This window comes from Triturus cristatus, chromosome 8, assembly GCF_964204655.1.
Source record: "Triturus cristatus chromosome 8, aTriCri1.1, whole genome shotgun sequence".
In the NCBI taxonomy this organism is placed as follows: domain Eukaryota; kingdom Metazoa; phylum Chordata; class Amphibia; order Caudata; family Salamandridae; genus Triturus; species Triturus cristatus.
This window is the reverse complement of record NC_140591.1, coordinates 1,434,082,687-1,434,109,890: the sequence shown is the minus strand read 5'-3', so window position 1 is coordinate 1,434,109,890 and position 27,204 is coordinate 1,434,082,687. Positions and strand designations below refer to the sequence as shown.

General features: G+C 47.0%; 1 protein-coding gene across 2 annotated transcripts in view; it reads left to right on the top strand.

Annotated features, from left to right (window-relative positions):
* The window catches only part of DDIAS (DNA damage induced apoptosis suppressor), a 163,095-nt gene that overhangs the window by 45,815 nt on the left and 90,076 nt on the right, over positions 1-27,204 (top strand). For both annotated transcript variants that reach the window (XM_085623235.1, XM_085623234.1), the window contains exon 2: positions 19,250-19,379. In XM_085623235.1, coding sequence (XP_085479361.1) covers positions 19,267-19,379 — 113 coding nt within the window. In that variant the 5' untranslated portion in view covers positions 19,250-19,266. The remainder of the gene's footprint in view (positions 1-19,249; positions 19,380-27,204) is intronic.

The following is a 27,204-nucleotide window of genomic DNA, read 5'->3' as shown; positions in this document are numbered from 1 at the left end:
GTTGGCGTGAGTCTCCCTTCCATTTTTCGCTGTGTCTCCTCTGTTTTTGCTGGTTATAGATGCTCTGGGCGCTATGCCACTGCCATTCAGTGCCACGGTGCGAATGCTCCCTTTGTAAAGATGACATGTGAATTGGTACATCCATGATTGGCTTATTTGGTTTACCTGTTGGTCCCTAGTAGCGTGGCCCGTGTGTGCCCAGGGCTGGTAAACCGAATGCTACTGGTGGGCCTGCAGCACTGGTTTGTGCCACCCACAGAAGCAGCTTGTAAAGTGTGTCTCAGACCTGCCACTGCAGTGTCTGCGTGCAGTCCAGAACTGCCATCTTGGCTGTGAAGTGCACCCACTTCCCAGCCCCTAAACCTTCCCTTGGCATCCTGTAAGCCCCCCTTATGATAGGGTGCATTGTATGTGTAAGGTAGGACATTCCCTGATGTGTTTAGCATGTCCTAGTAGTGAATTACACCCAATTTCGTTTTTCACTACTGTAAGGCTACCTGTTCTCCATAGGCCAGAATGGGAGGTCTGGGCTATTACATTCTATAGTCCTACCTGACCCACAACACATGGTAGAAAAACGAATTTAGTATGCCTGAGCTCAGAATATTAAAATACATAATTTAGTGAAGGTTATTTTTATATTCTGTGTTTGAAACTACCACTTTTAGAGTATAGGTACTTTCTTGCCTAAGCCTTCCAGTTTGCTCTGCTATTATGTGTATTGGCTGTCTGGTTTTGGAGGGACAGGGCAGGCTGAGTCAGACCTAGGTTGAACAGAGAGATCTGCCTTGGAGTGAGGGGAGGGGTAGCTCCTGCACTTGAATAGGGCTGTGCCTGGCAAGGTGAATGCTGGCTCCACCTCCCACTGTGCGTCTGAAGGCAGACCCCCTCTTTCTGAAAGGAAGGATGCAGCCTGGTAAACAAAGTGCTCCAGGGCTGGGCAGAACTGGCTCTGGCTGGGTTCAGAGACTTGTAACCCCTAAGAACAAAGACTTTGGGGGTATAAATATTTGTGCCCAAACCCCTACAATTTGTATTGCTCCTGGACAACAAGAAGAACCTCTGTCCGTGTGACTACAGGAATCTGCAGGAGAAGGACTGTCCTTGTGCTTGTGTGCTGTTTCTGGGACTGGCCTGCAGTGGTTACTACTGGACTTGGAAGAAGAGGAAAAGGACTTTGAAGGAACTTTTATTTTGTGGCTACAGCAATCACCCAAGGGCTAGAAGAGAGCTAGCCTCCTGCAAGGAGTCTCCGGCACATCAGACTCCACCACCAGCCTCCTGTGTCCTCCCAGTGAGGATTCCTATCTGCAGGTGAGGCTCCTGTGAGTTCCAGGGCCTCTAGTTCTACTGCTGAGAAAAGAGTGCTGAAAATCGTCGCTAACCCCCGTTAGCGGGCCGCTGCAGCTGGTGAGCGTGAGAAAAATCGTCGCTCTGCTGTCGCCGAGCGCTCGCTAACCCCGAAGATTATCGCATCACCCGTCAGCGGGCCTGAAAACGCCCGCTATCCCGAAGATCGTCGCAGCACCTGTCTGCGGGCCTGAAAACGCCCGCTATCCCGAAGATTGTCGCGTTGCTTGTTAGCAGGCCCCAAATCGCTTGCTAACCCCAAATCATCGCATCAAGCTCATCGCAGCGCAGACGCCGAGCGTTCGCCATTTTCCCCGCATCGCATCAGGATCGTCGCTCCCTCGCGGAGTGCCATTTTCTTTCCTCGCAGCAAGATCGCACACGCAACAGGCTCGGTGCATCATCCTCCCTCAGCGGCAAGGATTTTATCGCATCACCGGCTTAGCGTGAAGAAGTTTGTCGCTTTCTCCTGCCCACAACCCAGCGCATCATCCTCCCTTGCGGTAAGGTTTCAACGCATCGCTGGTTAGCGTGAGGAAATTTATCGCTACAATCCTTAGCGACATTTTTGTTGCTTTGATACAGGACCCAGATACTTTGTGAGTAAAAGGGTCGCAGAGACCACTGCATTGAACTGCACATCATTTTGTGCACCTTGAACTATTTTTGCAGCATTTTTAAAGTAACCCAATTTTTCTAGTATTGTGGATTTTCACTGTTATTGGTCTTGTGATTAAGTCTATATAAATATACCTATTTTTTATAACTACTTGAGTGGTGTCCATTTGTAGTGTTCCTCATTATATTACTGTGTATGGTCATAAATGCTTCACACACTGCCTCTGAGATAAGCCTAGCTGCTCGTGCTACGTTACCACAGGGTTGAGCAGGGGTTGTCAAAGGGTGTAGGCTGCTTACTCTGACTTAGGAAGAAGGGTCCCTACTTGGACAGTGGCCAGCCATTGCCAACTAGAGACCCCCATTTCTAACAATAACTCTTCAAATGAATCCTGATAACTGCCTGTGCCTTTCATCAACCCCTTAGGATCAGAGCCTGCACTTAGCCCAGAGTCTGACTTGCCTGGTGGCAAAACCATTCACAGACGTGGAGTTCTTACGCGGCGGCTCACTAAATGGCTTCATAGCCGCTGCCGCCACCAAAGGAGTAGTTGTCTGCACTGTCCTTCAGCGAAGCCACCATCCAATTGATAGGTTTCCTACTCCTACTCCGCTAACGTCTCCCGAACAATGTCATTAGCTCTGCCTATTGATACCATGGAAGATGTAAACTACACTCCTTTGTCTCATTGACTCACATTGTAGCTGAAAATGAATTGCGAAGCATAATGCCAAGTCAAAATATTCAGGCTCCTACCAAACGCTATGATATCAAAGGACCGGCGTCTGTCGGACACTGAAGCACGATCACAAGAACTGCACAAGAGGACCGCCTTGAGCATACTAGGAGCAGCTGAAAAGATCTGCTTTGGGATTAATACAAAATAGGATGCATGCTAACGCAGCATGTACCATGGCCCACACACACCTACCAAACTCCTCAGAACGGCCTTCAAGGACCGCAGAGTACTGGCTTGCCACCTTACTTAAGTCACGCAAAGCGACACCGCTGGGTATCATTTGCTGGTGAGGCCCACTTCTGCCTTGTTGCCCCACTTAAGATGAGAGTGATCATCCGCACGTCCCAGGTTGAAATCCGTAATACCTCAAACACCCAAAGGAATCGGGAACAATGCACCATAGAGAGTGACCCAACCGATAAACGCTCATAAATGACCCATGCCAAACTCCCCACAGACAGAAGTGCTTATCTGGGCCACAAGCAGCATGACCCAGGGAGCATGGCACGAGTTTCTGAGAGACTTTAGGTTTTCGATTTGTTATAATGAGTCATTTGTTTGAAGTCTCCTTTCCCTGAGGTTTGTGTGAACTGTAGTTTGTGTGTGCTTTATTCTTGGCTGCTGTGTTTTAGGCAGTAAAAGAAAATACAGCATAATCCTTGCGTCCACTGTTGGCATACAATTCTGCTCTCTTGGACATTTTTCTATTGACAAAGCCCTTTGTGGTCATCCACAAGATCTCCTCCATTCTGCATACACGACCTCGAACTCTAGGGTTGAGCCTTTTATCATTTAATGTCAAAATTACCACATATAATAACCTTAAATCCAGTACTACTGATATTGTGTGTGGTTTTCCTAATCAAAAACCTCAAGTGCTTCACAGCATACAATTGTTTTTCTTTTCTTAAGGAGTACTTGGGGCCGCAATTTTAATGTAATAAAGAGCAGGATAATGTGAAGAAAAATTAGAAGATGGCAGAGCGAATGGAGCTTCGTAGTAGTGGGAAAAAAATAAAGGCCGTCTTACTCTGTAATGTGCAACCTCCAACACGAACATCTGCTTATTTAACAGTAATCAGCTGTATGTTAAAAAATACAAATACTAGAGTGTTTTATCACCTTAGGCCGAACCCAGCCTGCCCCAGTGCTGTGTGCCCAATGAGTCAGTTTTCTTCTGATACAAAAAAGCGTTTGTAAGTGCTAACCATCTTTAGTTTTGTCTGAATCTCAAGGTCCGGCTTATTTTCTGACACGCTCAGTTGTTACTTAACCTCATAGTTTATCAGCTCGCTGAGACACACGCATGTGTGTCCCCTGATAGCCGAGGTGTGCTCTGCAGAATTCTTCCTGACATCAGCTAATGCAGTTCTGAGTGGCCAGTCATGGTCACTGCTACCCGCGTGCACATGGGTGATGGGAATGACTCCTATATATGTGGTTTTCAGGATCTGAATGTTAAAACTCTAGTAATGTGCCCCACTCAATGATAGAGGAGCAGTGCTGGCAGTAGGTTTTCATTTTTAATTACTATAGATATGTGTGATCGTAGATAAAGAATCGCCGAATCACAGAACTCTAGATGCGAGGTACAATATTTACTTCCCTCAACTTCTCCACTACCACACATAGCATTTTGCGATAAACTGTCCTACATCAGTCGCTTATGAATTACTAATCCAGTAGTCTGCTAAATTGTACTGAAATAAAATTGGATATGCATATAAAGAATTGAACTAAACGAAGATCCCTGTATTTATACTATTATATTTGTAAATTTCTGTAGCAAAATTGCATTTTGAATAGATCAAGAGATGTAAGAGTAAATACATTATTTTTCAGAATATCTCATCTAGAGATTTAAGCAGCTTCAGAAAAGAGCACCAAACTATTCCTGTGGTCAAGAATACAATAAATAATCTTTTAAAAGAGGGCTGTTCGCACTATCCCTTCATCCATTAGTGGTATGGTGGGCTAGATGTCTGATCCCATTTCTGTCGGATGCATTGTTCAGCAATAATAAGCATTGAGAGCCTATCTGTTATAATATGCTTATCTCATTTTAGAGCTCCTGAGAGAACATGTAAAATGAATGCACTAATTGATCTCTGAATATTTATTTAAATCTCATCTCAGCCATACATTTCAATGTCCGATTATTGTTTAGCAAGATTCTGAATGTCTCCAGCTATTAGCATTGATGTGTAATTCAGCCATTTGCATTTTTGCTGGTGACTAATGCCAGGTATGCAGTATTTTAAACTGTAATGTAGCATAAGGTGGATTTTAGAGTGTTGCTTGTCACCCATGAGGGTATCCAGGCGCTGGTATATCCTCTCTTATAATCAAGTTTGACTAGTACTGCGCACCGTTTCAAATTAGAGCAGTTCATACCTTTTGCCACTTTGATTTAAAACACATAGTTGACTGTCCAGAGCATGCTTTATTTAATAGAGGATGCATATAATAACGAGACAAGCCCCTTGCATCTTCTCCGTTGGGTCTTATATCTGTCTACCAATACATTTCACTTTATTATTTTATAGCATTCTTAAAAGACATTGGTGCATTTGTCCAGTTTTAAATATCTGTATTTTTCCTGAAGCTCCTAGCTAAAAAGCCTTATTAACCAAAACTTTCTCACATCAGTCCAGTGCTTCCCCCTAAAGGTTTTCTGTGTATACATTTAACTTATCTTTTGACCAAATATATGCTTCTAAGTGTATCTCTGAGTTAATTTTAAATATATCATGTAATCTGTTTCGGCATATAGTATTTGATTATATAATGAGAATTTAATTTGCAGGTATTGTTTTGTCAAGCATAGATTATAGATGTCTGGGGAGGACTTTATCACTAATGACTCCAAGCTAGTCCGTTTGGCTTGATCTTAGAATGTGTAAAAACAGAAATTCAAATTCTCCTTGTCTGGTGAACTGAGTGTCGATCCTTGTTTGGAAGCTAGGGGTTACTGGGCTTTCACCACGGGGCTTGGAGTTGTTTGCTTCGAATTTCCTGGGGTCCATTCTGATATGGCACTGCAAGGTGGGCCAAGTTCAGTTCCTTCAGAGTGTGACTCTTAGTGGTAGCAATGGGGGAGAGTCACTGGCTTCTCAGGTAGGTAGTGTGGGGTGCTCAAGCTGAGAGGTTCACATCATACTACTTTTATATTTCACTATACTAATTCAACACTATTCCTTTATGGGTTCCGTATTAGCGTGCCACTCATTGAAAAAGCGATTTGACGCTTCGTCAGGGATACGAAGTGCTATATAAATGCAATTGCAATACTATACAGCAGCTTAATAAACTTAGTGTTTGACTTTCAAGAAAGAAAAAGAAAGTACTTTAATGCACATTAGAATGGACTATCAGACAAGAAAGAGAACAATTTAGTGTCCTGGATGCTGTTAGGCAGGACTGCACCTCTATGTTATTTCTCCCTGGACGCTGTTTCTGATCTTGACTTCTTCCCCTCTTCAGCATAGAGACTTTAATCAGAACAAAACATTCACCTGCATTCGTCTCTTTTCAGTGGTCTTCAAATAGCGGTAGAGTATTTTAAAGGTTGTTCATCTATTGTGCCCAATATATATCTTTTCATAATAGATTTTGGTCTCAAGGTTTAATCAAGAGTTACTTTGTCTTTGTGACCTTTTGTCTCTCTAAAGAAATAATTAGCAACTTGCCTTCCCAGAAGCTGCCATACCAATGTAGGCATTTACACAGGATGTTTGTAGTGCCTAAATGCATCCAACTCATTCTTCAAGAATTAATTGGATACATTTATTGCCTTCTGTTGCCACAATTTATCTATAATGTAGCTCCAAAATAAGAGCTTGCCTTCAGGTTTTTCAACACAAGATATTTTCCTCAAATAACTAACTCCCAGTTACAAAGATACATTCAAGTTAGCCCAATAGTCCTCTCAAGCAAAGCCCAAATCAAGGTAATGTTAGTGCATAAGCGCTCCTACCAAGAGATCAATCCGCTCCGTCTCAAGAATCTTCTGGAACCTGTGGAGACCTCTTCCTTTCACAGCAGACCAAGCAGGCACAGCAGCTCCTCAGGATTCCTTAGAGTAACACCCATCAGTGAATAGGTGGGGCTACTTTTTATAACAATGTCCTGCCCAAAATGGCCACTGCGCTAGTTCTTCTGGGACATGGGGTCCTGTTCACAAAACATGGTACAAGTCATGTTAAGAGCACTAAGTTGTGATTTCTGAGTTTGTGCCAGGGGCGCTTACCCTGAACTGAAACACCCAAAGGGTTGGCGCCCCCTCGTCATGGCAGCAGATGCTTAGAAGACCTTGGAGGCTTACTATCGATGTCTGACAGTGTGCTCGCCCTTCTGCTTCTGGGACGTGGTACTCTGCTGGAACATTGTCTGGGATCTTCACCCTGGCTGCTAGGTCGCTCACCCGTCAGTCCCCTGTGATGCTCTTCGGTTGTCGAGCAGACGAGTCATGGTTCCAGGTGAAGGTTTGGCCATGGTGAGAACAGTTGAACCTCACATTGGCTGATTATCTGGGCTCAGTGCTGCTAAGTGCAGACCTGTCTTTTGTTGATAACACGTCCATGCACAGGCTTGATTGTGGCTCAGTATCACAACCCCCACTAGACTTCGGTAATCACAATCAGAACCTTCATGGTTACCCACCAGAATCACCAAGGAGAACCTACAAACACCGGAGTTCACAGATCACTCTCCTCCATCTTCTTCTCTGGATGTCCCAAAGTTGTCTGCAACATTCTGCACCTCATTGCTCTTGGACAGACCATCTTTCTGCAGGGTTGGAAGGCTCATCCCCTCTTTCGGCAGGCAGATTTCTATTTGCTTCAGCTCACTTAATGCAGCTCTTCCAAGAAGAGGTCAGTCTTGGATGATGTCCCCTCACTGCAGGGAAGCTGGTTGTCAGGCAAACATCAGCTCTGGTTGCAAAGCTATCTGCTGATAACTCCGCGGGGCACTCCCTTCCTTGGCCATTGAGGACTTATGATTGGAACCACAAGTCGGATGATGAGGTTCCACTTAGATGCAGAATAATCAGACAGGCGGTGTGTTTCCATTGTCTGCATTTTGAGGACAGGTTTGAGGTGGTTCTCATGTCCCGTGTCATTTCCAGGCTACTATCCGTACACCGCCTTTGTGTACAGTGATGCCTTGCAGCAGGCTAGTCTCCAGCTTGAAGCAACCTCAACAGAGGTGTGAGGTATTTGTGCCTGGCTGTCAGCAGCCAAACTGGGTGTGTGATCAGGAAAAGACAAAAGGCTTGGCCTTACATAAAGGGCCCCCAGACCTGCCACCCTTGACCCTTACCATCCATAAATTGCAGTGTTCAGGAAGGCTAATCAGCAGGTCTTTAAGGCCTAATTGAAATCCTTAAGGCTTTATTGAGTTCTAAAATTCCCCTCATTTCAGTGTCTTGATCTCTTCCTCCGGGCTTCAAGGATGTCAATAATATAATTCCACTGTCTGGGGAAAACAACCTTCCCTCATTCTTCTGCAAAAGGCCAGGACTTTAGTATCCAAAATGGATCCCACAGGCCTCTTGTGCTCCAACTCACTCACTTATACCATTCATCACCATGCTCCACACACAACTCCCAACATACACTTGGGATGTTAGCTCTAGGAGTCACATAGAAGAAAAACTTTACACGATTACGCCAAAAAGCCTCTGTGCTAGCTAAAGATGAAAAGGTCTGGGCACAACAAAACATAGTGCACTGTCACCATCGCTTAACCCCTTAAGTGCCCCGCCCTTTCCACGCCCTGTGCCGGGCGTTTCATTAGCGGGCGGGGTTCATGACGAGATAGTCTCGTCATGGGCACAGCGCAACCGCGCTCCATGACAAGACTATCTCGTCATGGGCACTGAAGGGGTTAATATGCTAAACAGTGACAGTGTCTGTCAACAAGAATACACTTGGTGTACCCATCCAGATCACAGGAGCAGTGCAGGACCTTACTTATGTCAAGAGATAGGGTTAAGCTTCAGCATACACACAAGATTAGCAAAATACCAGGTCAAAATCAAAAACCAGCATTGACACAGCCTTTTGGATTTGGTAATGCATCTTTTGTTTTGTCCATGATTTTCGCAAAGCTTTATTGATGGCGGATTTGCCAAGCACTCACCAATGTTTAAAAAAAAAAAAAAAAGAAACAACAAAAACATTGGCTGAAACTAAAATTATTTTTATGTCTCTGAAAGCCCATGTAAGAGCCCTTGGTACTAAAGACAACTTCTTTGTTATTTTGCCTGCGGGTTTTGCAGGAGTTACAGTTTCATGTATTTATTGGTACTCCTGATATATTATGCCATCAAAATGTATACAGCAGGCCGAGGCCCATTATGTACCATGAAAATTCAATAAAATGTGTTATTTAAAAAAAATCACAACTACTTTGTGTGTGGATTTACTCCTTGGCTGAAGGGTACCCATTGTACCATACTGTATGCTGTATTGAAAGGAGGAAAATGTGAATGACACAATAGACCAATAAGTAAAAAGAGCTGACTGAAAAACACAATAAATAAGTAAATTGTTTGCATATAATTTTAGTAAAATCAAAAAGTCTTGGCTAACTCCAGACCCAACCAGGAGACCAAAAAATACCATCCGGCACTCTGGGCAAGGATTTACACCTGTACACTATGAAGGAGACATTCTTGTTCCAACAGTAGCCAAAATATGTAGGCCACTGTTGTGAGTGTGTTTTGGGTTCTGCCTGGGGTTCTGGGGCTTGTTCTGCTTTGTGGGGGCTTCAGGAGTGGACACTGAGCACCTTGATGTACTATACAGTTTTAATTTGAGTGTTATCATAATGTATATCACAGGAAGGGAAATGCAAGTGAGTACTAGGGACCTGGGGTATCAATATAGCAAGGTATATTGGTGTCTGTTAACAATAGTTTTGGGAGATCAGAAATATTATATATTGATATGTTTAAAAAAAATTAGAACATATATAAAGACAGACAAAATGTGCTTTGAAGTTCAGTGGAGTGAAAAAACTGTGCTTGGCGCAAACAATCGTGATACTTATCTGCAAAGTATAGATGTATATGTATTACAAGTCAAAAGTACAAATATGACCCACTTGGCTCACAAATTAATAGCATACGGGCAGGTCTGAATTATATGTCTGCGGTGTTTTGATCTGTTATTAATGGGGGATCTTCATCAGAACCTAAATCTGTGCAAGGTCGAGAAGTTAATATAATTTTTTTTTTTTTTAAATATTTTTATTAAATTTGTCCGTCAGCACATCAAAACCAAAAACATATAAAAGACTCATCCCTCGATGTACATGCTAGAAGAAATCCGTACTACCCACGTTTCCTCCCTAAGGCCCCAACCCTCCACCCTCTCTACCCCCACCCCCCCCCTGCCAGTGTGCCCGCGTCAACCCCTCCTTCACTTCTGCTGGGAGGGACCCGGGGTCCGAGAAATCCGAGCCCAAGGCAATCAAAAGAGCACGTCCACTGTTCTCAAGAGACCGGAGACCCCCCTCCCCCCCCCCCCGCCACCCATCGAGACCCCAGCCGCCAACCACGACTATTCGGCAGTTTTCAATACATTGTGCAAACGCTGAGTCCTCCACAGGTGTACCTAAGTGGCCCTATTCAGTGCGGTCTCCCCAGGCGTCTCAGAGGGCCCCACCCCGGGTTCCACACTCCTATCCCTGTCCACAGGATCCCTATCCTCCTCATTCAACTCCTCCAAGGATCTAAGCCCTTCCACCAGAGCTCCCCACACCCGTGCTGCCTCCAGCGCTTTATCATTAGACTCGCGTCTGGCCAACTGCAGGCGCAGCGTCCCTTCGCTTCCCGCCCAGGACAAGAAGCTCGCCTTCCATCTCCGAAAGCTCGGCCGAGATCTAGCCTTCCAATGCATAGTGAGCTCCCTCTGCGCCATTATCAATCCTAGATCGTAAAACTTGCTTGTAATTTTGGTATTGGGGGTGTGCGGAAACCACAACAGACAAGTCCCCATCTCCGCCTCCAGCTCTCGCTCTGTCACTTGATTCAGACACGCCACCACATCCGCCCAATAAGAGCCCAGTCCCACACAAGACCAAAACATATGACCAATATCAGCGCCTTCCACTCTGCACCGAGGACACGGCGATTGGGAGCCTCCGAAGTACTGCAGGATTTTGACCGGAGTTAAGTAAGCCCTGTGTAGAGTATTAAATTGGACCAGTTGGAATCTGGCATTGCGCGTGCCCTTCCAGGCCCGCCGCACTAGCTGCGCCCACGTCGTCTCAGGAATGGGCTTACCCAGATCCCCTTCCCATTTACCCCTCAGGGCATCCATAGGCGACAACTTCTCCGTAGACAGCCGCCCGTATAGACAAGTGATAGCCTTGAACGTACCCGCCGCCATAGTGACATACTGACACCCCAAAGAAACCGGGGGCTCCGAAAGCCCCATCTTCCACTGTTTCTGGATCGCCGTCACCAAGGCGGTGTGCAGAAGATAATCCCCCCTCGGTAAATCATACGCCCCTTGCAATTCCTAGAATGGCAACAATACGCCATCCCTGTATAAATCCCCAAGCATGTGGACCCCCCCGCTCTTCACAACCAGCCAACGCCGACCAATCCCCGCCATGAGGGAGGGCCGTACACATGCCTAGTGGAATCTCCGGGGCATACGGGGCTACGAAGCCTACTCGCTTCTGACTCCGAATCCAGCACAAGCGGAGTGTACGCTCTTCAAGGGTAAGCTGATCCAGCCGGAGGCCCTGCCGAAGCACAATAAATGACAGCACATGCCGCGGAATGACCCTACCCCGCGGGCCCTCTGGGCCCCGAAACTCACGCGCCACGGCCTGCGTCAGCCACTGCAGATGCGCCGCCAGATAGTACCATTCGAAGTCCGGGACCGCCAGTCCCCCCTCCTCCCTCTGCCCCATCAGAGTGGACAGGGCCACCCGCCGCCTCCCAGTTCCCCATATAAATCCTGTCAGCAAAGTCCGGAGCGTCTTAAAGGTGATCGGTATCCAAACCGGTAGAGTACGGAAAAAGTATAATAATCTCGGCAGCGCTATCATCTTCAGCAGCGCGACCCGCCCAGCCACCGAAAGAGGAAGAGTGCGCCAGAACGCCATGCTACCCTTGAGCCCCCTCAGCGCAGCACCCACATTCCCCTCAAAGGTCAGCTGGGGTGTGGAATATACGGACGCCCAGGTACGGCAAGCAGGTAGGCTCCCACCTCAAGTCTGTGAGCTCCAAAGGCAGCCGAGCTCCAGGAGACAGAGGGAACAGGCAAGTCTTAGCCCAATTCACCTGCAACCCCGACAATCGACCAAACTCCCTAAGTAGGGTTCTGGCGCCCCGCAGAGAGCCCCCCGCATCGGCCAGGTACAGCAAGAGGTCATCCGCATATAGCGATATGTGATGTAGCTCGTCTCGCAGCCGGACGCCCCCGTAACACTGCCCCTGTCGGCCATGAGCCGCTAGGGGTTCAATTGCCAGCGCGAACAGCAGCGGGGACAATGAACAGCCCTGACGAGTGCCCCTCGTCACCTGGCAGGCCGCCGAAATAGTGCGCCCCGTACGAACCCTAGGTGTGGCGGAGCTATATAACAGTCTGGTCCACCGCACGAAGTTATCGCCCAGTCCGAACTCCTTCAGCACCCGGAACAGATACGGCCACTCCACACTATCGAATGCTTTTTCAATGTCCACTGATAGCACCACTGCCTCCGGCATATCCTCCCTGTCTTCCCCCATTATCCGCACCAACCGCCGGATGCACGTCGCAGTATTCCTAGTGGGGACGAACCCCGACTGGTCCGGATGCACCAGGAAGCACATGTGACCCAGGAGTCGCGTGGCCAGGATTTTGCTAAGGATCTTATAGTCGACCGAGAGCATGGAAAGCGGCCGGTACGCCGTCCTAGAGGTGGGGTCCCCGCCCTTCTTTAGCAACGGCACTATGATTGTCTCCCTCATGGAGGCCGGCAACCTGCCCAGCACCCACGCCTCTCTATAAACTGCCTGTAACTGCAGCGCCAGCACATCCAAATAAGCGGCATAGAACTCCACCGGGAGTCCATCAGCCCCCGGAGGCTTTCCCCTGGCCATGCATTTAACCGCTGCCCTGATTTCCCCCAGAGATATATCTGCTCCCAACACAGAACCCTGTTCCGGGTCCAGGTGGGGCAACCCCAGAAACTGGTCATTAATCTCCTTTTGTGAGTAAACCAGGCTCCCCGTCGTCGCAGCCAATGACACCACCTGGGATCCCCGCGCAGCTGGGTTAGCCAGCCAGGCCAAAAGTGTCCCCACTTTGTCCCGTTCAGCATGGGCCCTCACCATGTATTCTTTATAGTCGTAGCAACGAAGCCGCTCCACCTGAGAAGCCACCTCCTCGCGCGCCGCCAACAACTCCTCCCGCGCGCCCCCAACCACATGACCCTCTAACTCTGCTTGGCGCAACGAGAAGTTAATATAAATGTTGAGATTAACTGCAGAATTACAACTATATTGGTCAATTGCCGGACATCTGAATTTAATATCAGCCCTGTTTTCTGCAGGGTCAAATTGCCAGAGATATATGGTGGAACCATTAAGGAATATGTGGAAGGCTGTGGTCTAACCTGAATACAGCTACTGAGGAGCAGAACTGCGTCAGAGCACATATCTCCTCAATGAGCATAGAACAGTGTCCGGAATTAGCTTCTACATAGGATCAGAGCAGAACTGTTAGGCCCCAATGTGAAAGAAACCTCACATGGCCAGTCAAAATCTGTAAAAGGCATCACTTAACACCTGCTGTTTTAGGTTAGGCCTTAATGGCAATGGATAATGGTTTCAGAGCAAGTAAAAATGGGAGAGGATAGAGGGGATACCTTGTTGAGCCCTATCTAGAGTAAAGTTATCTGGAAAAGAAGCCTGCAAAAGTAACCCAAATAGATAGAGTTCGATGCAAGGAATTTTCAGTGAAATTCTTTCCACTCCATATTGGTCTTATGTTCTAAACAAATAAGTGCATTCTATTTTACCAGAAACCAATTTTACCACCTAAATATTTATGGCAATTTTTGCTTTTTTCCCCTCATCCAAACAGTATGTGATATAACCACATATTACTGTGGCGTTTCGACTAGGCACGCAGTCTAGTTTTGTTTCATGAATCAAAAAATGAATCAGTGTTTCTGTAATCTGTTCAGTAGAACTTAAGCAAGGATTTTGACATTTGTCTCAAAAATGGATGTGGGACGTTTTGAGATCCCGTGTTTATTCAGGAAGTACTTTAATCAAAGCCCTATTGAACTCTGGTAGCTAGGTGCCTATGTCTTGTATTTCTTTAAACAATTTGACATGAAGTATTGTATAGTGTTTGGTTAATTTATCAAATTCGATAGGAAAACCATTGTAGACCATGAATGACTTCTCAATGCGTTAGAACTCTGCATGGGCTTCAAAAAGGGTGCGTCTTTAGCTGGTTCACATGCTGACTTAAAAACTGCCATTAAATGTTAAGAATCAGGAACTTCTCTTCCACAGAGGTCGAGTTGTCATGTGGTGTTCCTCTGGAATCTATCCTTGCACCTATTCTTGTTAACCTTACCTAGAGCTGGTGAGAGAGGCTCTTAGCAACTCCTTTTACCAATAAGCAAATGATATGCTGCTCTACACAAAAACAAATCACAGATGCTGACTTTTTCCGCACATGCTTGATCCAAAGTTGAATGTCTTCAATTTTCTTTCACAAAATCCTAACTAAACTGAATGACTACTTTTCTCCCCTTCATGAAAAAGCAGACTAGAATATCACTTTCTCGAAGACCTTCAACTCGATGCCTTCATTTCCACACTCTAGCCAGAAGTGAAGGTTCCTTCACACAACCTAAGAAAAGTAAGAGACATTGTATCTAAAAGTCAGTTGAAAACTGCAGTCCACTCTCATGTGATCCCTCGTTTTGACTCCTAGCGGGGTACCCCAATCAGACCTATTCCCACTAAAAGCCCTACACAATTCTGCTGCTAGGCTATTGAAGACTTCTTCAAGGAGGGTTGACCATATTCCTCTCAGCCTACACAATTTAATTTTGCTACATCTGAGAGCTAGGATAATCTTCACACGATGTATCTTGCCATACTATGACCTACATACTACTCATTCTTCTCCTCTCTCGGCTCTACTTCCCGTCAATAAAATCTGTAAAGTCGAAATGACTTCCGAGTTTGTGTTCTGAAATTCAAGCCCTCCTTTCCCCAGAATTGGTCAGTCTCTGTAGCTTCAATATCTGCTTGGAACGAACTTCCAGCAAACACCAGAACCCAACCTAGCACCCTTATATTCAGGAGAAATCTGAAAACCCATATATTCTGGCTCTTTCTCAATGAAGATTTGTATACAACCTTAACTGTCCCCCTGGAACTGAAACGTGAAGCTGAATCCGTATCCCTGAGCTGAAATGAATCCATGCCTTAAGTCACAAATCTGACTAATTGCTTACCTTTCTCTTAAATTCTTCTGCTGTGAGTCTTTTACGGCCTCTACGTTTTTTCCTCTCGTCTCACTTTTTTATAACCTTCAGTTGACCTGCTGTTAATCAGATTTTATCCACCCCTCATGTATTTTAATTCCTATTGTTGTACTGCCATGTTCATGGTTTTCTTCCTTTGTAAATGTAAAGCGTCTAAATGCCCATGGGTGCTAGTGCACTATATAAATACACTAAATAAATAAAATTGCTTCGTGTGGATTGTCGAACTGTAGGAAACTGGCTCTATATATACACTACACCAAAGTGAGGTATAGTGTGTATAGAGTCCAGGTGACCCCAGAGGTAGGCAGAGGTTAAAGTTAGATAGAACCTTACTCTCTATTTGTGGTAGAGTGGTCGAGCAGTAAGGCAGTATCGGAGGACAATGTTAAGCATTTGATGTACACACTCAGTCAGTAAATGAATTCACACACTCAAGAACTGAACTTTAGACCAATTGTTTTTGTATAAACAAAAATACTGTTTTATTTTAGAACCAAGCAAGCCTGGCACAGGTAAGCATTAAATACTTTACAGCAATAAGTTGTTGAATGTAGAACGGTTTGAAAATGCAATAGGAACAGTACTTTGTTTGATTTACAGGGGATGCAGTAGGTTGCAATACTTAGCAAATACAGTACCTTGAAATGAATAGGCGTTTTCAGAAAATTACAGGTAAGTTACAATTTACGTTACTTTTTTAACTCAGTGCTGGATACCTAGATTCAGCACTGGGACATTTCCTGCAAACAGGTAAGTAAATCCGTTTTGTGTGCGATTTTTTTTTTTTTTTTTTTTTTTTTAAGAATATTTTTAGATTTCAAAACTCCACACTTAAACTTTTTGGGAGAAAATTGTCAATGTTATCCCGTGGAGGAAAAACGGGTTATCGGTTCTAAGGTAAGTTACCGACTGTGGGAGTTAAAGTTCTGGGGTTAGACTCAGTGGTCCCCCGGGGTCAGTGATGCACTCTCGTTACACCCTCAGCAGCACTTAGGCGGCCGGGTGCAGAGTGTTGAGGCCCAATGTTATCCTGTGGAGGATAGGGGGTCTCCAGTTGGTGGCTGCTAGCAAGCAGGCCACACGGCTTTGGGAGCAAAGCTCCTAGGGTTTAGCTCAGGGCAGTTGGGGTTGCAGGTCAGCACAAAAGGTGCACCCTGAGCGGCACTGGGGCGGTCGGGTGCAGAGTGCTGTTTCGACGCCAGACGCCCTGTTGTTTGCAATGGAGAGACTCCTATCGAAAGAAACCCTGCAGGCTCGGGGACGAAGATCTTCTGGGTGCGACCACCACTTCGAGGGGCAAGTTGAGATGTCTTGGCTTGGTAGGCACCGTTGGTTGGGGCAAACAAGACCGTGGGGTGTCGGGTGCCTTTTGGCGTCGGAAAGTCTTACCCGCTCTTGGTCGCGGTAGGGGGGATCCTCTGGATTGAGGCTGCAGGGTCGGCTGGGGTCTTGAGGCTGGTTTGGGACCTCCGGATCTTGTGTCACAATCGCCGGGGAGATCTCCTCGTCATGTTTTTTCGCTCTGGGCGGGTTCAGAGTGGGCTGGATTCGCGTTGTCTGGCCGGAGCCAGAGGTTGCAGTTGAACAAATCCGGTGTTCAAGGGAGAAGCAGTCTTTGGAAGTGAAGGCAGGCAGGTCCACCAGGGTTTATGAGGTTGCTGGCTGCAGGGCGCACCGGGATTTCGCAGGAGCAGGTTCGAGGGGAGACAGACCTGTAGAGCTGGGGCCAAGCCAGTGGGCGTCGTCCTCTTGTTAGCTCTGCACGGCTCTTCAGGCCTTCTTATCTGCTTTCTTGTTTCTGGATCTGAGGAAGCAAGGTTCAGGGTGCCCCCTAAATACTAGATTTAGGGGTGTTACAGGTAGGTAAATGGCAGGGACCAATGGGTCCCTTCCCTGGGGTGGGTACATCCACTATTGCGCCACCCTCCAGTGGGTGGGGGGCATGTGCCTGTCCCTGGTTGGTTGGGTCCCCCATCCTCAAGATGGCGGGGACTCAGAGTTGTGCTTCACCTCGCCTCCCCTACCTGAGGGGTGGAGTTGGCAGAGGTGGGCACCAATCTTTCCCTCACTTTTTTCCCGCCGGTTCTCCCACCCAAAGTGGGGGGTAGAACCAGTGGGGACCAGTTGCTGAAAGCTGCAAGTGGTCTGGGGAGGCTCACAAAGCCGGCATGCCTTTGAAGCTTCCCCTTCGTGAAGCCTGCCCATCCTGGGGGAGGAGGCTTGGCACCTCGTCCCAGGATGTGCATTGTTTCAGGCCCCCAAGAGCAGCAGGCTCTTGACCCAGGGGTCCAGAAACATGTCTGTTGGTGGCAGCCTAAGCAACCACTCAGTCGGGACACTAGAAGTTGGTCGAGTTTCAGGGAGCATCTCTAAGATGCTCTCTGTCGTGCATTTGACATTAAATCCCACACTGGCATCAATGTGGGTTTAATGTGCTTGAAAGTTTGATATCAAACTTCCTAGTTTTCAGTGTAGCCATTATGGTGATGTGGAGTTCGTAATGACAAACTTCCAGCACCATATACTCTTAATGGCAGCACTGCACTTACAATGCCTAAGAATGGACTTAGGCACTGTAATGGTACAGGGCTCATGCACCTGTACCCTCACCACTGGCATAGTGTACCTAGCTGGAGGGGTGGCTGATCTTGGCCAGGGCAGTGGGTGGTAGGCTTGGCACACAGGGATGTGTGCCATGTCGATGCTTCACTTTGTTCTGCACCATGGCACACAGCCTGCAAAGGAAGTGTGTGAATGAAAAGGTGCAGGGCCTCTAAGGGTGGCACAATAAGTGCTGTAGCCCTTAGGGGCCTTCCCTGGTTACAGTGCCCTGGATACCTTTGGTGCCATTTACCAGGGGCCTACCTGTGGCCATGGATGCCAATTAGGTTTAGGCTTCAATGCAATTTTAGGGAAGGAACATAAGCCCTGGGTACATGATAGCAGGAGCCCCGGGCACACTCAGTCAAAGAACATCAGCAATTCAGTAAAAAGTGGGGGCATACCATGCAGAAAGAGGGCACTTTATCACACCAACTGACCAGGTCTTTGACCTTCTCTATTTTGTGTGCATTGGTTGTGTTGCCTAATACCAATCTATCCTCTTCTTGCAACCTCTAATAATTAGGATGAAACATGCATATTCATTAGTGTTGCACATGAGATTAGAGTTACTGTTGTGTGTTACTCTTTCACTGTTTCCATGTGTTTCCTCTGTCTGCAACAGAATACTTTTGACAAGATGTCTCACATGTACCTACTATTGGACAGATCTGCCAGATAACAGGCTGTTATGTGGCTACCAAATGTGCGAGCCACATAGTTATACAAATTAGACCGAACTACACATATACGTCCACCACAGCTGACATAGTTGCAATAGGCAGTTAAACCAGACACACCTGTAAGACCAGTAAATATGCTCCCCACCAATCTGGAAGACTCCTTTGCAAAGGGATATTTCCTTTGGTCACCCTTCTCCCACATTAACAGGCACTCCTGGTCACTGAAATAAAACCTTGCCAACCAGCCATCTAACATGACCTCTCGTGGTCTTCCTTCATTGGATTTTAGTGCTAAACTATCACCTCATATAGTGGACACAACAGTCTTCAGGGTGAAGTAGCTCTGAATACCTGAAATGTATTGCATCATGTAAAACTAATAAAAGTAGACAAATACATCACATCTATCATCTGTGAGGAAACACCAGGAACTCATGCAACCTCACGTCAGACAGTACACGGCTCCAATAAGGCATATGAATGGTCATTGTGTACTGCTAGAGGTCAGCTAGAACACTATTTTGTTACTGAGTTGAGCGTTCTTCGTACTTCTTTATTTGCTGACATAGTCTAGTAGCTTACTGTTCACATTCTCTGATACCTTTGTGTTTCCAAAATGAGCAATCAAAACCTGACCTTTCACTTCGCCTCTGCATTTTCTTTTTACACTCATAAGTGGACTCCACTGCCTTTTCCGTTTTACTGATCACGAGTGCTTTCTCTCTTTTCTTTTCCCAGGAAGCTATTCTGACCATATGAATGGAAGGAGAAGGTTTCTGTATGCCTCAGTAATTTCCATCCAAGATTCCCCGTTCCTGTATCCTGCTTGTCCAAACTGCTTTTCAAGGCTTGTTCAAGTCTTTCAAAGGTAAAAAAAACAAATAGTTTTTGCAAGTAGTTGATGTGTATACTATTGTACGGTTTTATGGATATTTAGCTAACTAACCTACAACCCAAAAAAAAAAACTGTTGCCCACCACCATCCTTCTTTTTTCTTTGGACTTTGAGGGGTTGCCACTGAAGTGAGGCAAACAGCTTTCAAAAACACTGGGTAGGAGTATGTTATGGGGATTTGTAAAGTGTCCTTTTCACCCAAAGGGTATCGTGGCGCTGGAGTAGATGAGTAGGTTTTATGGTTTCACTGTGCCCTTATAATATCTAAGAATGCCCTTAGATATTATAGGGGCCTGTCTGCTCATGCAGATTGGTCCTCACATGAGGTATAGGGCACCCTGCCTTAAGGGTGTCTTACCTAGTCCTCATGCAGGCATGGCACAGAGGGATGTGTGCCATGTCGACTCTTCACTTTTATCTGCACTAAAACACGCACGCTGCAATTTTGCATGTTTGTGGTGAGAGGTCTCTGAGGGTGTCATAATAAATGCTGCAGCCCTCAGAGGCCTTTCTCAGTCTACCATGCCCTTGGTACCATAGGTACTCCTAACAAGGGACTTAAAGGTAGGCCAGAGTTGTACCAATTGTGGAAACAATGGTGCAGGTTAGGGAAAGAACACAGGCCCTGGGAACCAGAATAGCTGGGACCCAAGGCACACTCTTGTTCTTCTTCAGAAATCTGGCAAAAAGTGGTGGTGGGGGGTTGCTGCAACATAAACCCACTTTCCTACAGTAGGGCTCAGCGATGACTCTTGAGGTACTGCACAGATGAGGTTCTTGGTTTCGGAGTCATAGGGCGGGAGCCTGATTTCCTGGGTCCTCTTGGAGAAAACGGAAACCAGCCTGCTCAGGGCCGGGCCCATGTATTCTGAAGTTGTGGAGTCTTGGGATGAGGGTGCTGTGGGAGAATGTGCTGAAGGCTTCGAAGAGGTCGAGTGTTATGAGTATGAGGAGTCTCCATGATTGTCCAGGTGCCGTCAGCTGTGGCAATGAGATCGTTTTCGTGTTGTGGTTATTGTGGAATCCAGATGGCTAGATGTCTAGTTACTGGTGTTGTTCGAGATCGTTGTAGAGTGGTTTGTTGATGCCTTTCTCCACGACTTGGGATGGGAAGGGCAGGAATGAGGTAGGTCCGTACTGCTGAACTCTTTTCAGGGTTGTCGAATTTAATAAAATATCTACTTGTTCATGGGACAGGTTGCTTCATAAATCTACTTGTCCTATAAAAAAAATCCACTTGTCCCTTTGGTGCCATGTAGTGCGCCAACAACCTCATAATATTAGAGGTCTGATAATAGCTTCTCTGATTATGCCAGAGCTCATTCTAAAATAGGGTTTGAATACCAGCAATTCCCTTCTTTTGCCACCTTTCCACAGATCTAAATACTGGGGTTGGAGGTAGCGGAAAGCAATAGTTCCAGGTTTGGAGTGCCCTTTTGAATCTGTGCAAACCTGCCAACTTATATGTTTTAGGGGTTTTCACTAGCTGTTCTCTAACCTTTTCTCATACTGAGAAATGTTGGAAATTTACTCCTGACGAGCAGAAGTAAAATTTCTTCCAGGGTTTAGGAAAAAAGTGGCTGCAGGGAACTTGTAAACGCTCAACAGATTTTCGCAGGAGCTAATGTACACATGCATATTTGCTCATGCTAAAATTTAGTTCACAAATATTTTCTAGGAGCTTGATGTCCTGGCCTACTTCTGTAAATTATTGTGAATTCATGAAAACGTAAATCTGCACTAATGCAAGGAAATATACCACTGGTGCACTTTAGTGACTTTAAGAAGTGGGCCCCTAATTGGGTCTAGTGTTAACCAAGACCTTTTTGGCGTTTTTATATTCTCGATCTGCTGGCTTCACTGTGAGTGACCGCATTCTGCTCTTTCTCAAGGAGCATATCGGCACACAAAGTACTTTTGTTCAGTGCCAGAAACTACTGTGGCAATGTTTACTTTTTGAGAACAAAATATATTTTTGTTTTTTACAAATGTTAGTTATAAGGGTGAGGGCCTAGCAGCTCCCACAATAAAACTTTACAAAAACCATGTCAAAACAAGACCCGCATTGACAAAGCCAAAAGGCTTACCACCAATGTAAGACCTATTTACTTTGCCAATGCTTGTTTATTGTCTTTTCCCTTAACCTTCTTGAACCTGCTTTCACTGATTTTCCATAATTAATATTTTTGGGAAATGCTAGCATGCTTCAAAACATTTTACTAGATGATGCTTCAAAGAAATGGTGCCTACAATTTCACAGTAGTTTACCAAAATTTTTTTCCTACTTGCATTTTTTAAAAACATTTTATTTTGAAACCAAAGAACGATCAATCTCGCTTTCAAGCTTCTGCAAATATTTGCATTTAATCAGAGAGCATTTATAAGTAGCCTCATATTGTTAAACTTTGCAAACATGTGTACACATTTTTATTCTGGAACCATTGTCAGTACTGCAGTCCGGGCTTACAACATTTCCTTAGCGCGCTCACCATAATAATAAAGGTTTTGCATTAATGACCCATGAATACAGGTTCGAACAACATTAACATATGGACACAAATATTACCTTCAACAACCGGTCCTATGCATACACCTGTAAGTGAATAAACAGTACAACACAGTTTTCATTGATCAAGGATGAAGACACTGGTATCCTTTCTGTGAAATGTTCACTTCTAATGGTGTATTGCTTAGCGAGCCAGCCAACACGTGTTTCGTCAGTGGAGTGCAAACCCTTGACTTCTTCAGGGCTGTAACAGAGTAATATCATTCTTAGACCTTGGAAACGGTTATAATTCCGACCCGGTAGGTCATAATATTTCTCAATGATGAGGTGCAATTCCTTGTATTATTTGCACTGTAAATCTTGGATTAAGGCTATTGAAAATGTTAATCCTGATCCCGTTCCGTGGTCTATGAAATAGCAATAATTATATACGTCTCTCCCGGCCGTGTGCGGCACGTACTTATCACTCCTTAAGTTATGAAAAGCCTCGGTATGGCTAAAACTGCTGACACGGCACCATCCGTCATGGTTAAAGCTCGAAGCAAAACCAAAGGAAATGATGGACGGAGTGTTGAACATTGCAAGCACTCACCCCCAGTCAACTGATCTGGGTTTAATCCATAACCGTTCTTTAGCCCACTCTGCCACCCCAGTTCAGACATGGCCATATGCAAACAGTCTGACCCTGTGCCTCATGGGAACAGTCCAGCCCGAACTGCCAAGCCATGTGGTTAAAGCTCGGGCAAGTACGACCAGCCTTTCTCGTGTCTCCAGGATCGTGTTTTCAACCGGATCCGGTTGGTGCCGTGTCAGCAGTTTTAGCCATTTTCAAAAGCCTTAATCTCTAGATTTACAGTGCAGATAATATAAGGAATTGCACCTCATCATTGAGAAATATTATGACCTACCGGGTCGGAATTATCACCGGTTCCAAGGTCTAAGAATTATATTACTCTGTTACAGCCCTGAAGAAGTCAAGGGTTTTCACCCCACTAACGAAACACGTGTTGGCTGGCTCGCTCAGCAATATACCATTAAAAGTGAACATTTCACAGAAAGGATACCAGTGTCTTCATCCTTGATCAGCGAAAACTGTGTTGTACTGTTTATTCACTTACATGCGTGTGCATAGGACCTGTTGTTGTATTTAGTTGGATCCTTTGGTCCATAACTGAGGGTTTAGGGTTTTTTCCCTTACCTGTAGCACCGCATTTACTGTGTTCTTCTTTTAACTTCACGCTACACGGCCAGCGCCATTTCATATCCTGTGATAATTAACTCCCCCCCCCCCCCCCCCCCCACCGCCTTCGCCGACAAATATTAACTTAACTGCAGACCTTGCCCAACCCTGATTCATAATGTGGTACTGTAACCTGCCAGCCAAAGGATTTGTGCTGCAGGGGATTGTGCCTACTTCGGAGGACAAAATAAATTTGAAAACTCCATGTCCCTGTCTTTTAGGTCTGCCATGGGCAGCCATGGTCCGTGCAGGTAACTGCGGTAGGGCTGACTAAGGGAGGGGGGGTTATTGAGGAACGATGCAGAGGGAAAATTAAATTAATAATTAACTTTCCCTCTGCATTGTCCCTCGAAATCCCCCCCCCCTTACTCTGCCCCACCGCTGTTACCTGCACGGGCCGCGGCTGACCGTGGATGTTTTCAGGAGAGCTGCGACGTCTTTGTGTTTCCAGTTGTCTGATAATGTTCCACTTTGGATGGAGGTGATGATGCTGGTGATGAGGTGGGAGCTGATCAGAGTTTCTCCTAGGTTGAAGATATAGTGGGAGCAGTGGTCAGTGGGGGTCTCAGAGTGGATTGTTCTCATGAATTTGGTGGTGTCTTCTGGGTTGAGGGGTTTTCAGTTTGTGGTATGATTTGGTGGTGGTGGGCAGCTGCTTGATGAGTTCCTGTGTCTTGCATTGGGGGGTCAAAGTTGCTGTAGATGTTGAGGATTTTCTTGTGGAAGAAATTGGAGAAGTTGTTGCAGAGGTCTTGGGAAGTGGTGGTGGTGTTGGTGGCGGCTGTAGCGTTGGTGAGTTCTTTGATGATGTTGAAGAGCTCTTTGCAGTTGTTGGAGCTGTTTTCCAGTCTGAGAGCTAGGGCTGTTTTTCTTGCCTTGTTGAGTTCGTTGTGGTATTTCCTTAGCGTGGACTTGTGTTTCTTGCGGTGGTGTCCCGACTAGTTTTCCATTTTCTCTCCAGCTCTTTCCACAGTCCTTTTGAGTTTCTCAGGTCTTAGGTGTACCGGCTGGCTTGTTTGTTGGTTGAGTGTCTTACTTTCTTCAGGGGGGCTAGGGTGTCTATGCTGGTAGCCATCCAGTTGTTAAAGGTTTTGATGTCGGCATTCAGGTCGCCAATGAGGTTTGGTTGGTGGGGAGTGAGGGTGTTGGTCCAGTCTGTGTCCTTTATATTGTTCCAGCTACATCTGAGGTTGTAAGTAGTCTTGTTAGAGGAGGGTTGGGGTGCGTTGATGAAGAAGTGGACGATGGAGTAGTCTGTCTAGTTGGGCCGAGTGAGGTGGCTGAACTTCAACTTGTTGCTAGCTGTGAAAATGGGGTTGAGGTTGGGGCCTTTGACTATCTGGGTGAGTCCTATTATCTTGAGGCTCTTGAGTAGGGCAGTGGAGTTGGGATCTTTTCAGTCGTTGAGGTTGAAGTTGATGTCACTGAGTAAAATGAATTCATTTGTGCTGATTGCAGCGGGGCGATGACGTCTGTGAGGAGGTTGTTGAAGTTGGCGCATGGCCCAGCTGGTCTATAAGCTAGTGTGCATTTCCTGGTCTGAAGTGCATGTGTTCCATGAAGGTTGTGTCCTCGTCGGTGGAGGTGGTGCAGGTGATGAAGTCCTTGTGTATAACAGCGAGTCCTCCTCCTGGCTTGTTCAGTCCTGAGTGGAGCTCTGTTAGCCCGGTGAAATGGCTGTGGCGATGATGGGTGCCAATGTGAGATTTAGCCAGGTCTCTCTGAGGGAGATTATGTCCGGGGAGTGCGTCTTGATGGTGTCCCAGATTTTGGTGCAGTGTCTGCTGAGAGATCTGGTGTTGAGGAGCATGCATGCATGCCAGGCAGGGTGAGGCGTGTGAGGTGCATGGGGAGTCCATGTTGGTACAGGTCAAATGGCAGTGAGTGCATGATAAAGGTCCTACCATAGAGCTAGGTGAGGCGCAGAAGCAGCTGATGTGGCGTTGTGGCCAGTGGTAGGCCGTAGGTTCTGTGCGCTTGCTCTGCCCTTTATTTTTTTCCTGTCTGCCCGCTGTGTTTTTGCTCTGTTCTGCGCTGTGATTTCTGTTTTTATTTTTTCCTGTATTGCTTTGTGCCCTTCCGCTAATTCCATCTGCTAGGCGCTCCTGTTCACGCTGCTGCGGCCCCGCCCCCCGATCACCCATTTGTCCCGCTCCCAGCTGCTCCTCCCTCCCACATCCCTTTCTTATGGTAGCCATGCCGCTGGCACGCCAAAGGCAAGCCCGTCTGCGCGCCTGGACTGCACCCAGCGCCAGACCCCCTGACCCCCGCGAACGCCACGGCACCCGATGCTGCTACGACGCCAGCACCCTCCACGCACTCAACGCCGGCCGATCACACACCTGCTTCCGGGCCACCCCGAAGTGGACCCATGGACCCTTCTCCTGCCGGAACTGCCGCTAAACCAGCCTCCAAACCACCACCACGCCCACTGGGGTAGGTCGCAACAGCCTCCGATGCCTTCTACTCAACACCTTCTCCGCGCGCAAGCACGCCATCGAACTCTGGGACCTACTTGACTCCACCTCCCCAGACGTTGCCTTCCTGATGGAGACTGGATTAACCCCTCCTCGGCACCCGACATCGCCATAGCCATCCCTGATGGCTACAAGATCACCCGCAGGGACCGCACCAACGGAACAGGAGGAGGAATCGCCATCATCCACAGAAACACCCTCAGAATCTCTACCAGCACCGATGACACTCTTATCCCTGCCGAACACCTGCACTTCGAGATCCACACCTGCACTTCGAGATCCACACCAACCCCAACACCACCCTCAGAGGAACCCTCATCTACAGACCCCCCGGCCGCAGTTCAGCGACTCCATCGCCGACTTCGTCAGGACGCACGCCTTTGCGTCCATGGACTACATCCTCCTCGGAGACCTGAACTTCCACCTCGAGAACACCAATGACAGCAACTCCACCACCCTGCTCGACAACCTTGCCAACCTCCGACTCAAACAGCTCGTCACGACTCCCACCCACTCCGCCAGTCACACGCTCGACTACATCTTCTCAGCCAGCAACCACGTCACCTTCAGCCACACCACTGAACTCCACTGGACCGACCACCGCTGCATCCACTTCACCTTCAAGAAGCCTACAACTCACCACCGCACACAATGGGCCCCCCACCGCAGCTGGAGCAAAGTCACCGAAGACCAGCTAGTCCCCACCCTCGCCCGAAACCCACCAAAGGACACTACCGACACCAACTCCGCCGCCCTCAACCTCAGGCAATGGATTAACGACTGCGCCAACACTCTCGCCCCGATCAAGAAAACCTCGAACAGACGCACCGACAGAAAAGCCAGCTGGTTCACCGCCAACCTCCAGGCATCCAAGCAGGCCTGCCGTAGGCTTGAGAAGAAGTGGCACCACAAACAGACACCAGACAGCAACACAGCCTACAAGAGCGCCATCCGCAGACACCACCAACTCATCCGAACTGCCAAAAGGACGTCCTTCAAAGAGCGCATTGACAACAACGCACACAACAGGAAAGAGCTCTTCAACATCACGAAGGAACTCTCCAACCCCAGCTCCAGCGACCTCCCGCCATCACAAGACCTCTGTGACTCCCTAGCCACCTTCTTCCAATGCAAGATCGCAGATATCTGCGACAGCTTCAGGATCCAGACCCCCCTCCCCGACAGACACAGACACCTCAGACTCACCGCCCCCCAGCCACATCGACATCCACCCCATGCTTTCCTGGACACACGTCAAGGACGAAGACACCATCAAAATCATGAACACCATCCACTCCGGTTCACCTTCCGACCCCTGCCCGCACCACATCTTCAACAAAGCAAGCTCCACCATCGCACCCCATCTCCGCAAGATCATCAACAGCTCCTTCGAGACTGCCACCTTCCTGGAGAGCTGGAAGCACGCCGAGATCCACGCCCTACTCAAGAAACCCAAAGCTGACCCCAAGGACCTCAAAAACTTCCGGCCCATCTCCCTCCTCCCGTTCCCGGCGAAAGTCATCGAGAAGATCGTCAACAGGCAACTGACCTCCTTCCTCGAAAAGAACAACATCCT